General features: G+C 45.2%; 4 protein-coding genes across 4 annotated transcripts; 3 read left to right on the top strand and 1 right to left on the bottom strand.

Annotated features, from left to right (window-relative positions):
- Positions 1-655, top strand: LAJ45_10942 (uncharacterized protein; the record flags this gene model as incomplete). Its single annotated transcript, XM_046120456.1, has 3 exons — positions 1-160; positions 218-271; positions 327-655. The coding sequence occupies 3 exons, from the start codon at positions 1-3 to the stop codon at positions 653-655; spliced, it is 543 nt and encodes a 180-aa protein (XP_045966335.1).
- A 5218-nt stretch (positions 656-5873) lies between these two features.
- LAJ45_10940 (uncharacterized protein) lies at positions 5874-6308 on the bottom strand (the record flags this gene model as incomplete). Its single annotated transcript, XM_046120455.1, has 2 exons — positions 5874-5953; positions 6017-6308. The coding sequence occupies 2 exons, from the start codon at positions 6306-6308 to the stop codon at positions 5874-5876; spliced, it is 372 nt and encodes a 123-aa protein (XP_045966334.1).
- A 1168-nt stretch (positions 6309-7476) lies between these two features.
- LAJ45_10939 (uncharacterized protein) lies at positions 7477-9864 on the top strand (the record flags this gene model as incomplete). The annotated part of the gene is made up of 4 exons (XM_046120454.1): positions 7477-8270; positions 8320-8418; positions 8466-8861; positions 8922-9864. The coding sequence occupies 4 exons, from the start codon at positions 7477-7479 to the stop codon at positions 9862-9864; spliced, it is 2232 nt and encodes a 743-aa protein (XP_045966333.1).
- A 1416-nt stretch (positions 9865-11280) lies between these two features.
- Positions 11281-12303, top strand: LAJ45_10938 (uncharacterized protein; the record flags this gene model as incomplete). Its single annotated transcript, XM_046120453.1, has 5 exons — positions 11281-11380; positions 11436-11551; positions 11611-11826; positions 11894-12186; positions 12252-12303. The coding sequence occupies 5 exons, from the start codon at positions 11281-11283 to the stop codon at positions 12301-12303; spliced, it is 777 nt and encodes a 258-aa protein (XP_045966332.1).
- Positions 12304-12629: the final 326 nt, after the last annotated feature.

The following is a 12629-nucleotide window of genomic DNA, read 5'->3' as shown; positions in this document are numbered from 1 at the left end:
ATGAAGTTCACCATGACCACCGTTCTTGCCGCAGCCCTTACTACTATGGTTTCTGGCGCTGCCATCGAGAAGCGCGACGCCCTCCCAGCCAAGTTTACCCTTACTTCCACCAGCACGGGATTGGACGGGCTCATTTACCCCACATTGATGTATGCCAACAGTAAGTAACCTCACGGCTAATCTAGTTGCCAGAATAACCAACTAACAATTAATCAAGGCTCCGCATACATCGGAAATATTAAGTATTCTACTTACTCGGAGTCTCTTGACTGTAAGCTTCCTCAGATTGCTCATTTTAACCTAGCTCATAAACTAACACATCATAGTGACCTCCGGCGGCGACGGTGCATCCTTCCAGTCCTTCCACAGCTCCCCCACTGGTAGCCAGCGTCTTTATGTCTATCCTACCGAGTCAAAGCCCATTGGGTTCACAGTCCCACATTCCGCGGCCGTCCCCACCGGTGCTGTCACCACCGGAATCACTCAGGAAGGCGGCCTTTTCGCGGTAAATGGAATCAGTGGAAGCTGGAAGGCCTGTAAAGTCGATGAGAGCAAGGTCCAGGGAACTTGGCAATTGTACTGGGATGGTGCAGGAACTTTGGAGGCAGAGGGTTGTGTCGCAGTGAATATTACTGTTGCAGAGAGCAGCTGTTAAATGGGTTGAGTGTGAGTTTGTTGGGGTTGGGCGGGAAGGGGTCCTAATGGGTGATATGTGGATGTATATCGTAGATACATATTAAATCAATGCAGATCAAATAGAGTTTATAAACTTTCAATCTAGCGTATATCCCTAACATACATGTGGTTACACTTTCCATTATCGTACATGTACCTACATGTAGGTTACATAAGAAAGGAGGCTCAAATAATTGCACATGTGTTATCGATAACAGATGAGTAAGAAATTGGTGCCTGAAAGTAGAGATCGGTACCTGAATCAAAATAAACGTATAAGACAGTGATATCTGGGATCAACCTACTTTGTAAAAACTCGCGGTTTCACATCCTCATAATGTCCCTTGCAATGATACTGTGTTTGTCACTTTATATAACAGTAATTTGTTGAATAGGCCCTCAGTACCTCATGTATTCGCATTTGCAGGACCTATGTACAGGGTTAGGGGAAATTATGTGGCGTGACGTGAAATGGCCTGAGCTTTACGCCTCTTCGCTTAATTTTATCGCCGTCCCTTGCTTCCTTCCCCCTTCCTTCTACAAAACTCTGCCTCCTATCATCGCTTACTTCAAAAATACGAGAACACACGCAAGCAAAAACAGAGAAAAAACACCACCATCTCTACAAACATTGGAGTAATCATCTCCATCTTCAACTCCCGACGAATTTATCAATTGATCACATTCGTCCCTCCGTAAGTCACCCCCCATAGTATTCTTTACCTTTTGCCTGATTTGCTGTGCCAGCTAACCACAGAAACGTTCATAGGCAAAAATGACTACTGCAACTCCAACCTGGCCTGCTCTTTCTGAAGATCACCCGCTTAGTGTGCTTCATACCGAGCTTGCCTCGATCCTCTCAGAACAGCCCCCCCACAAGATCTGGGGAATCACTCTCTCGCCTAATAAGGACGACTTCCTTACCAAGATCATCTTGCAGAAGTTCTTGAGGGCAAACAAGGGTGACAAGGAATTGACTCTTAAGCAGCTTAAGGAAACCCTGGAGTGGCGCAGGCAGTTCTTTGATGGGGATGGTAAAGTCATCGGTACCTGGGATGAAGCCAAGTATTACGATTTGGGATATATCACTACAGAAAAAGTCAAAGATGGAGAAAATGAGAAGAAGGTCGTTGTCACCTGGAACATCTATGGAAATGTCAAAGACTTTGCGAAAACATTCGGTGATGTCCAGGAGTAAGTTTCTCAGTTCCACTTTCAACTGCTGCAAGGTCACCATCTAACGTCTCCTTTCTAAGGTTCCTCCGTTGGAGGGTTGACCTCATGGAGCGCTCTATCGAACTCCTCGACCTTGCCTCTGCCAAAGAGCCCATTCCTGACTACGACCCCGTAAAGGCAACCATCGACCCGTACAAGACAATCCAGGTCCACGATTATCTCCGTGTTTCTTTCTTCCGTAGCCCTGCCGAAGTCAAAACCGCTTCGAAGAAAACCATCGAAATCTTTCAGCAATTCTACCCGGAGCTTCTCGATAAGAAGTTCTTTGTCAACGTTCCGCTTCTTATGAGCTGGATGTACACCACTATGAGAGCCCTTGTCGCAAAGGAAACCTTCAAGAAGCTCATCATGCTTTCTTATGGTGCAGAGCTGTCTAAGAGCATGGGATCTACCACTATCCCTGCAGCCTACGGCGGGACCGGCGAACCTTTGAAAAAGGATGAAGATGCATCCAAAGAGAACATTAGTGGAGGTGACGCTGCCAACGATGACGCCGCAAAAAGTGATGTCGTTAAAGATGACACCGCTAAAGACAATACCGATAAAAACAACACCGACAAGGACAACGCAGATAAACTAAACACCGATAAGGACAATACCGATAAGGAAAATGTCACCGAGGTCGTTCCAAGCCCTGCTGCCGCTCCCGAAGAGCCAACTACTGCTTCTGCTGCTGTTACTGCAGCCCCGGAGACTGCCACTGCTACCAAGGCCGTTGAGGAGCCTAGTTTGGCTAGTGCTACCAGTCCTACATCAGCTCCAGCTACGGAGGCTACGACTGATTCTTCTACGGCCCCTGCCGCGGCTCCTGTCGTCTCTGAGCTTGTAGTCGGAGCTGAAGCCACCCCTGCCGTTGCTGCCACCCCCAGTGTTCCCGCCTCCACTTCCGATGCAGGTATCCCGACTATTAATACTACTGCTGGAGAGCTCGAGAAGAATTAATCTTCCGAAGTCTATAATCAGTAATTCTCAGTTTGTCTTTATTGGGTTCGATTGTCTGGAGTATGGTACCCAAAACTGAGGAGGATTGTAAGGTGTCTTTAATTAGCGAAACATATACCCATGGCAGAAAATCTCGCACGGGTTGAGAGATTCTTCTTTCTGTCTTCTTTTTTAATCTTAATGTTAGCAAACTTTCTGATTGGTGTAGCAGAGGGGGATTAATGGGATTTCTCTTATCTTGTGGTTTTGGTTCATTGCAGCGCAATCTCAAGTGAACCGTATATAGCTATTCATCAATGAATTATCGCTTGCTCTCCTGTTTAAAAAATCCAAGATGTTCATAGTTGCCGGTTAAAAGCTGGGAAAGTGATCACAAATGATCACTCGGACCAGTTTTCATCCTCCAAGACACATACATGTACCTATCGGTGTATTTCACTAATGGTGCTTAGTGACGTCTTACAGAGGCATAGCACACGAATAGTGGGTCAACGCTAGAATCGTACGCTGGTTAACAGTGAACCTAAGTGGGGCTAGTACTGTTTGGGCAGTTCTACTAATTTCACCCAAATTGATTTGGCGGTAAACTGTTGATTTGCGCGATTGTCCTTGTATGGCTATTCCATAGACTATTGTTACTACAGTGGTGGAAATATGGATAAAGCGATTACCGTAGTCTTTGGAAATGCCTGAACACTGCCGTAACACTATCGTATACACCGTTAAAATACGGAGATAAATGGGCACATTCTCACAATACCGTACTGATGCGATATCAGATTTACCCCCATTTCTGATACTTTACATGTACATGCACATGTAGATGCCTTTATTTCAGCCTTACTGTTAGCGGTATCGCACTGCCTCACTTGATTATACCAGATCCTTGAAATTGGAGAAGAACAAGGACATCAAGAGATGCATGAATATTCTATTACTCACTATGGTACCTACGATGGGGTTTAAGCCTGTATCAGCACTCGAGAGGTAAAAGCTTTTTGTGTGTGTGCCTATAGGTGTGTGTGGACATGTATATTTATATAGCGGAAACAGCCGGGTCCGCGGCCGGTTCTATGAAGTTTTGCCCAAAATTTTGAATTTGAATTTCTAATATATAGCGGGAAGGAGTGTTTAAGCTTATCTTGATATGAGGTATATTGTTAGTTTAATTAATCTGATCCTTCCGCGTAGGCAAAGGCCACTCTTGCGTGTTCGCCATCCATAGCCAGGAATATCAAAAATTCTATACATTCTCGTCAGTATTTCGTTCCCATTTATGGCTTCTCTTATCCAGCTGTTTTGCAATAAACCACCATCAGCTTCCTACAGAAAAACACCAAATTGGTCTATTCACATTTCATTTATATGGACTTTCAGTGAAACATTACACCCTCATGGAACCTAAGAGTTAACCAATCTAATCATAAAAAGTGCAGTATTTTTTTTTTTTTTTAATTCATTAATAAAAAGTGCAGTACAGTGAGTATGGTTTATACTTATGTTATCGGAATACGTAATTCTAATCATACGTATATTCTTATCATTCTTAATACTTTTTCTTAGCCTTCAGTGCCCTCGATAAAGTTTTTGGCGGATCCAAAACCAGAGTAATTTGTACGTCCAGAAAATTATTTGACCAACCGCGTATGTACCGAAGAGCAATAAGGATATTTTTTGAACCAAAAATTATAGGGTTGATGGCCAGAACACAAATAATGCTGTCTCAAGTTGGCCGAGAAGGATTTTCCCGAAAAAACTTCCCCAATATTTGGTAATTATATTTAGCAACTCGAGTTCTATGGAATTACACTTTTGGGGTCCTGAACCTGAAGCTAAGATATCGCATCTGGTGGGGCCAGGTGAGGAGAAAATTGACTGCATTGAATGTACTGCGGGGTGGGGATTCTGTTCCCAATGTCTAGCCAGGCGGAATTGATTTCCACTGTAATTAAACCGGCTAAGCCAAATAAACCTGAGCAGATAACCAAAGAAATATGGCATTGGATTGCTACGTCATCGACTGTTTCGGTTCTCCAGGTCTAGCTTACCCAGTCAGAATTCCTCGATTTCTGTTTATATATGTAATTTGGAGGTACAGCTCACGATAAACGCTCAATGACTTCATTGTATGGTAGCCTTGTTTTTGCGGGATTACGAGATCAAGCTTCCCGTGAGTGTGATCGCGGAATATTTTATTATTCTTGATAATTATAGGCACAAATCAGAAAACTTAAAAAGATACAGCGTGTAGCACGCGTAAGTAGGGGTAGAGCTGGTGGAGTCCTATTCACCATTGGTCAACAATTAGCCAAAAAGATAGATTGTAATGTTGTATTTGCGGATAACAGTGAACACGTAGTGATGCACCCTGAGAATGTATTGTATTGGTGGGTTGGAATTCGGGCTTAATAGTTGCCCCTGGGAAGATGAATTGTGAGTTCCAGATATTGGGGGCTATTAAAATATGTGTGCAGTGAAGGGCCGAGTGATTAACTGTGAATTGTGACATTAACATACAGCCAAAGCTTGTATGAATTAACTTATAGGGTTTGGAGGAAATCGTATGTCGATCGAGCATCTTTACATCGGGCTATACCTTTGATGTCTTGTTATCTCCACCAGGCAGAATCAGTGTGGGTTGGATGGTAAGGTAGGCAGACAAGGCGCCGATTTAGCGCGTTATGTCTAAGGTGCTCCCGCGGGGTACGTGTTCTTTTCTAAGCTTCCTTTTTTGTTTTTGAAAGCCACGAGGGGTTTTAGAGGCGATTCGAGTACTACCTACAGCATATAGGTGGAACGATTGTGTATCCTCGCAGAGCTTGTGGGACCTTGTACAAGCTTCGCCAAATATCAGGTTCAACGGGCGAGTCATGATCCTTGGAACACATAGATAACCCTTGGTGCCTTGGGTCACTATCGACGAGAAGAGATTAGGATATATTCGACAACGAACTAGCTATGTAGGTCCAGCCTTGATCTTCGCCCGCTCCAAAATGGAAAAAAAAAGTGAGAGATCGGAATCACGCGGGCTTCGCTGTAACCTGCTCCGTAGTCTCTCCAGTAACTGTAACCGTAGATCCCTCGGTGTTCTTCTCAGTAGCTAGAATGAGGACGTATCAGTTACTTTATCAGGTCGCCGGAGAAATCCCATATATGCACTTACGAAAGTCCCGTTGCTCGGAGCTGGTATCCACCCCTTTAGAATACAAGAACCCACCCTCCTTTTCATCATATCTTGCCGTCCATCCGTGCGGCAGATTCTTAGGAGGCGGTGGAGGGATGTACCTCTCAGAGACCGGTTTACCACTTGTCTGTGTATGTGAATCCTCCACAGGGCCCTCAGCAGTTGCGCTCATGCCACTGGTGGAAGGTGGCTCGTAGGATGCCATATTATGAGCTTGTGCTGCAGCTTTGGCTTCGCGGAAGTCCGAAATTAGGTTATTGAGGAAGGACATTATCTTGTTTGTTTTGTTAATTCTGAGCTTGAGATGCACTTGAGAGGGGGTTTTGTGGCTATGTATCTAGACTCGTAGAGTTGTGATGTGGGGTAACTGGCAAGGCAGTGTAAATGATCGACAGGCAGGTGGGATTAAGGGTTGGGGGCTTACGATGTAAAGGGTTAGCGTGTATATTCACACCGTGCCAAGAGACACTTATAAATGTTACTTTCTTAACGCGTGACTACATGATGTAGGTACATGTACTCGTTTACCACGAAAAGAACCAGAAAATGCCAGTGACGGAAATAGGGATAGTTTGTATGAGAGATCGCCGCCACCCCATGGCCATACAAGTAATCCTTGCCTTGAGAAACTGGTTCTTTTCGTGGTAAAAGAGTACATACTCCCGCGCTAGTATTCAAGCTTGAGTACATTATTCTCGATCTCGGTAATTTCCCTTATGGTCTATGTATACAGAGCCTCACAATGGTCCTTGTGTAACCAGTGTAACCCTAATGGTGCGGCTAAATCCGAGCGGTAACACAAAACCCAGGCCCCATCTCTGCCTTACCTACCGTCCAGCCCTTCACCCCAACCCACGTGGATTGCATCTACTGATTAAACCAGGACTTCGCCTCTGCTCTTGACTGGAATGGGGGTCAAGAGTTATCCACAGTTCTGTTGTTGATGTCGCTTCTATTTATACCCTAACATAAAAGTCCGGCCAGTCTGGTGAAATTGGTTCATATCTCGCTACTTATTACGGTAAACAGCTTGGATCCATCACGGGCTTTAGTCATCAGGAGCCTTGAAAATGTTGTACAAAACAGCAACCATAACGGTTTTCCCTGGCTTGTGTAACTATATGTGTGTTCCATCAAGTTTCCTGGCAGCCAAGGCAGAAACGGCGCATTGCTCATCGAATAGAAAAAATAGCCAATCATTTGTTCCATTCCAGGGCATGCCCTACCTAGCTACAGACTTTTGTTTCCTTGCGGCTATCGATAATGGCTATGCACGGTTGTGAGCTGGTATTTCGCTCATCATTTTCAAGCTGGTTCATATACCTCACAGCTACCGCCCGAACTCCATAATGTTCGTTATCATTTTTGTGACTCTAACTTGCATAGTATCTTTATTTCTCCTGCTCTATTCTTATTACCGAAAGAATACACAGTTCGAGATGGCTACAACTACGACGACTTTAGTCACACAGAGTGCCCCGGTTGCTGTTGATAAAGGTAAAGAGATCGAAGTTATCGACATCACCACAGTAACCCACCAACCAGACCAAGAGGATCATGCTACGTCAATCACATACAGCGACACCTACCTCGACCTCGAAAATATCCCTGGCCTTGATCTGACGCTTCTATCAGCCGAAGACCTTAGTCCCGAAAAATGGTGGAAGCAATATCCACCACCACCCGAGCTCATCTGGTCTGTCGATGATAGCTCTCATCTTAACAATATGCTATTCAAAGAGTGGGCTGAAGCTCTTGAAGGTGTACTCGAAACTATAAAAAATGAGAAGGATCAGAAAGAAGAAGAAGAAGAAACCTCAGTAAAGTCAGAAGTGGGGGAATGTTCAAGAAGTAACCCAGCAGATCATGCCCCCGAACTCGTCTCAGATACCATCACACCAGTCAACAAAGCCCCGTTGCCACAGAGAAACTCATTGAGGATATCTGTGGGCTCTATTAGCAGGCCTATATCAGAGCTTGAAAGTCCCGTAAGCCCACGCTCTATAACGGATTTACGCTCCGTAGCAGATTCGATGTCCTCTACTGGTTCAAAGAAGTCAAAAAGCAGAAGAGAGTTGCCAAAATACAACATCTCCGGGAGTGCTTCACTTATTTATTCACCATATTTTTCACCATTGCCAGCAAACGATTGTACTGTTGTTTCAATGCCAGTTTCGCCAAGGGTGGAGCAGGTTAAAAGGTTTTGGAAGAAGAGCTTAGGCACCGCGGAAAGGTAAGCTTCTTTGTTTTATTTTATCGAAGAGATAATGACGTGATATTAGTGAATGTTCATCCTGCCTCGACGATCATAAGAATAAGAAGCTAGTGAAGTTAGGATGCCAGCACAGATACTGTTATGTCTGCCTCGAGACCCTCATCAGGTATTGCTATCCTTTACCTCTCTGCGCACGCATACTTATCTACCCAGGACTGCAATGCAGGACGAGTCTCTCTGGCCTCCGCGCTGCTGTATTCAAGACATACCGCAAAAAACCATCGAAAAGGCCCTCAATAAGCAAGACCGCCAGGCCTACAAGGCAAAGGCGAAAGAATACGCCATCCCAGCTGCAGATCGAGTCTATTGCCCATATCCCACATGTTCGGCGTGGATCCCACCGTGCGGTACCGGTCGGATTATATGCGGCTCGTGCAATGATAGTGTGTGTGGTACATGTAGAGGAACAGCCCATCCCGCCCAAGCAGACTGTCCCGAGGACTTCGATCTCATGTTGACGCTAGAGGAGGGAGAAAGGCAAGGTTGGATAAGATGTTACCAGTGTAGAACAATGGTTGAGAGGACACAGGGATGTAATCATATTACCTGGTAAGGATTGCATGAATTGAGTAGCGACATGAGTAGACCTACTAACAGATCGGGGGGCAGCAAATGCGGTGCACATTTTTGTTACATCTGTGGCTCGGTTTGGAAAACATGTGCTTGCACAGGTGAAGAAGCAGCCGTCCGCCGCGTAGCCCGTCTAGAACAGGTTGCTCTCAACCGCGCCGCACGAGCGCGCGAGGAGGCAGAACGTCAAGCAAACGCGAGAATGGAGCAGCGGGAGCAAGAGATTCAGGAGCGACGGGCGGAAGCTGACAGAATCGCCGCTGCACAAGCTGCTCGCAGAGAGGCCAGAAAGAGAAGAGAATTACAGGAGAAGTGGCTGGAGAGGGTCTCTTCTGAGTTTGAAAGCGCGGAGAAGGCGTTGTTGGTGCTGCATCAGAAGCAATGGGGAATCATGCGGGGCAGACATCAGAAAGAGAAGGAAGAGCAAGAGATTCAGTTTAGCAACCGTGAAAGTGAGAGTGAGAAAAGGTTCTTTGAAGATATTGCAACAGTGGGGAAAAGTCAAAAGAGGGAGGAGGAAGAACTGAATGCTTGCTTCGCAGAAGAACGGGAAGCACTCACTACCAAGCAAGCTTCAGAAGAAGACGAATATTGGTTTGAGCTCCAGACATTTTTGAAGGGAAGGCCAAATAAGGAAGCAAGACAGAAGTCGTTGATGGACAAGTTCAACGAGACTCAGGCGGAGCAGTTAAATGCCCTTTATCAAACCCAGGAACAGATAGCGGCCAAACTCGCAACGTCGCATAAAGAACAAACGACAAATTTCATAAATTCTGTGGAAAGGGGCCGTGAGATAGAGAAGCAAATGGCAATGACGGAGCTGAAACAGTCTACAAAACATCAATGGGCTGATATTAAATGGTTTGTAGTGGTACAAATGGCACGAAATACGAGATTAGTTGATATGTGGGAAGTATCTAAGGGGGATGAGGAGGCGAAGCAGAGGATCATGCAAGTCCATAAGCCGAAAGCCACTTCATAGAGTACTTTGGAAATGTATTTAGTTTATTTCTTTTGTCCATAGGAGAGATTATTGTCACTTTTTGCTATGCAGGGCATATGAGGCATGGTTCGTGATTTATGGTAGTAGATATATGTATTAGAAGCGGAGCATGTCTAACTTCTTTCGTGGTTTGGAAATGTACTCATTTGAAATCTTTATCTCATAAGCCCTAGCTAAGTCGGTTCTCGTTACTCTTCTTTGAAGCTTTCCGTTTCTATCGTACGATTATCGCGTGTTAATACAACTATTCCTTCCGTTTTCTCTTTAGTTGGTAAGATATATGGCGTAGTAGAATGCCTGCGCCGGAATACATAGAGTAAATAGCTGGCATTGAAGTTGGCTGAGACATCGAAGTGGCTATACCCCCTGGTACCTACGCGGTGTGTTACCCGAAAAGAAACCCTAGCCCATATAAAAAAGCCATGAGGTCAACGTCACCTCCTTCCATTTGGAAATATGTTGTATATTATGTATATTAGATACAACTGGGAGAAATAGCATCGTGTATGAGCTCCTGAATTACGGACGTTGGCAAGATCAGAGCCAAACTGTCTGTTCAATAATTTGCGGTAACATGCGTGACTACTATTTAGCTGGTACTAAGTCTTGGCACATCGAGAAACCATCTTCACGATCATTTAACGCTGGCAAATGATTCGATCTAACATGTTTACACAGACTACCACATTCCCTTCTAACGATAAAACTGTGGTGCTGATAACGGCGGGAAATTAATACGATCCTGACGCCATGATGTAGGACTGGCTTCGCTCCCGGATAGAGCGGGTTGATCATATACGGGTTGAAATACGTCTATGCCACGGTATTATTTTTCACCGGCGGTTTGTTGCGCCGCCGCAGTGCCACTTCATTATTGCCATGGGGAAGTATGGGGGTTATCTCGTGCAATACATGTACCTTTACTCTATATACGGCCTAAAGATAAACAACTTAACCAACCAACTCCCAAGCCCCCATGCGATGCTTTCTTCAATTGAACGACTCTCTGAATGATCCAGTTGCCGTTCGACCCGGTTTTACTAGAATTTTATGTGTATATGTAGGAAAAGAAAATATAACTATATGGAGTTTATGCAGAGTATGGGGTTTAGGATGTTATGGAGTTTGTGTAAAGGATACGGAGATAAGAGATCCCTACCTGTCTTCACGCGCCTCAAGCTTGAGCTTGCTAGCTAGTCACCTGACCAGATGGATTACTGGGGGTGCCCTCCCCGAGTATAAAGTGAAGCTCACTCACTACCACATCTCGGCAGAAACCAATCCAGAACTCGAGCGTCCCCTTTCATACCTCTCTCTCTATCTTATCTTCATCTTCATCTTCAACTTCATCGCAAAGTTTATATTTCACATCCCACCATCCAGGTCATTAAAATAATGTCGACGCACTCTAAAGCATGCTGCACCGTCCCTCCAATTGTCGCCAAGGACTACACTCTCAAAGGAACCTTCGCCGAAATTGGCGGCCTTAGAACCTGTCCGTCACTCCCAATCCCAATACCGCTTGACGGTCAATTTTTAACAAAATCCAGATGTTACCGGCAACAAAAATGCCAAATTTGCCGTCCTGTCATTATTTGACATCTTCAGCTACTCCCCCCAGATCCAGCAAGGCGCCGATATCATTGCTGCCTCTGGAGATTATCTCGTAGGCATTCTCTTTTATAGGCCGTGGTCGTTCATCGAGATGAATTGACGATGTGACAGGTTGTGATGCCCGACTACTTCATGGGCAACATCCTCGACCACACCCTTTACCCCCCAGATACCCCCGAGAAGTGGGCTATCATTAAAGCCTTTGTCCATGATTGGGCCGACTTTCAGAAGGGCATAGAAAACACCAAGGTGTTTCTTCCTGCGCTCAAGGAACAATATAAGTCCATTGAAAGCATCGCAGCCGTCGGCTTCTGCTGGGGCGGAAAGGTGTGTATACGTGCCCTTAGTTAAAGTACATAGTTGGTAAACTATGCATGGAACTGACAACTTACAGGTCGCGGTGCTCATGTCTGGTGAAGACACACCTTTCAAAGTGACAATCCAAGTTCACCCAGGACAGTTTGATGCGGAGGACGCAAAGGGTGTGACAATCCCGCATATGATACTTGCATCCAAGGATGAGCCTGCGGAGGCGATCGCTGGGAGTGCAGAGGCCCTTAAGAACTCTAAGGTCGAGGCCGTGAGGAACGCGGCTGTCGTTGAGACGTATCCGACTATGCCGCATGGGTGGATGGCGGCCAGAGCTAACTTGAGTGATGAGGGGAATGTGAAGGAGTATGAGAGGGGGTAAGTTTGTTCATGTTCTTCTTTGGAGGGTTGTTATGGGTGCTAATGTTGCGGTGGTGGGTTAGATATAAGCAGGTTGTAAACTATCTGCAGGAACACCTGAACGCTGCAGCGTAGATGACGGATTAAGCAATGATCCGGGCAGGAAGGTCGCTATAGGTCTGGGAGTCGGTCTCATGCTCAGTGAGAATCTTATATTACTTATTTTACGTCCTTAGTTAAAAGGGCTTCAATAAACATAAGCAAGTCCAGTTCTTTGTTCTCGATAGGTGAATTGCATTAAATTGGATCGGTGGTGGGTTATCAAAGAATTATCGTGACAACTAGCTTTATAAGTGGGTTATGTCCTGGGATTCAATGATCCTCTCATCCGGTAATGATTCAAACCGTAAACCCAGTAACAGCCATAGTAAATCTGTATTGCAATATGACCAATTCTATGC

Source organism: Morchella importuna (assembly GCF_003444635.1).
Source record: "Morchella importuna strain M04M26 chromosome Unknown Morimp01GS053, whole genome shotgun sequence".
In the NCBI taxonomy this organism is placed as follows: Eukaryota; Fungi; Ascomycota; class Pezizomycetes; order Pezizales; family Morchellaceae; genus Morchella; species Morchella importuna.
This window is presented reverse-complemented; position numbering and strand designations above follow the sequence as displayed.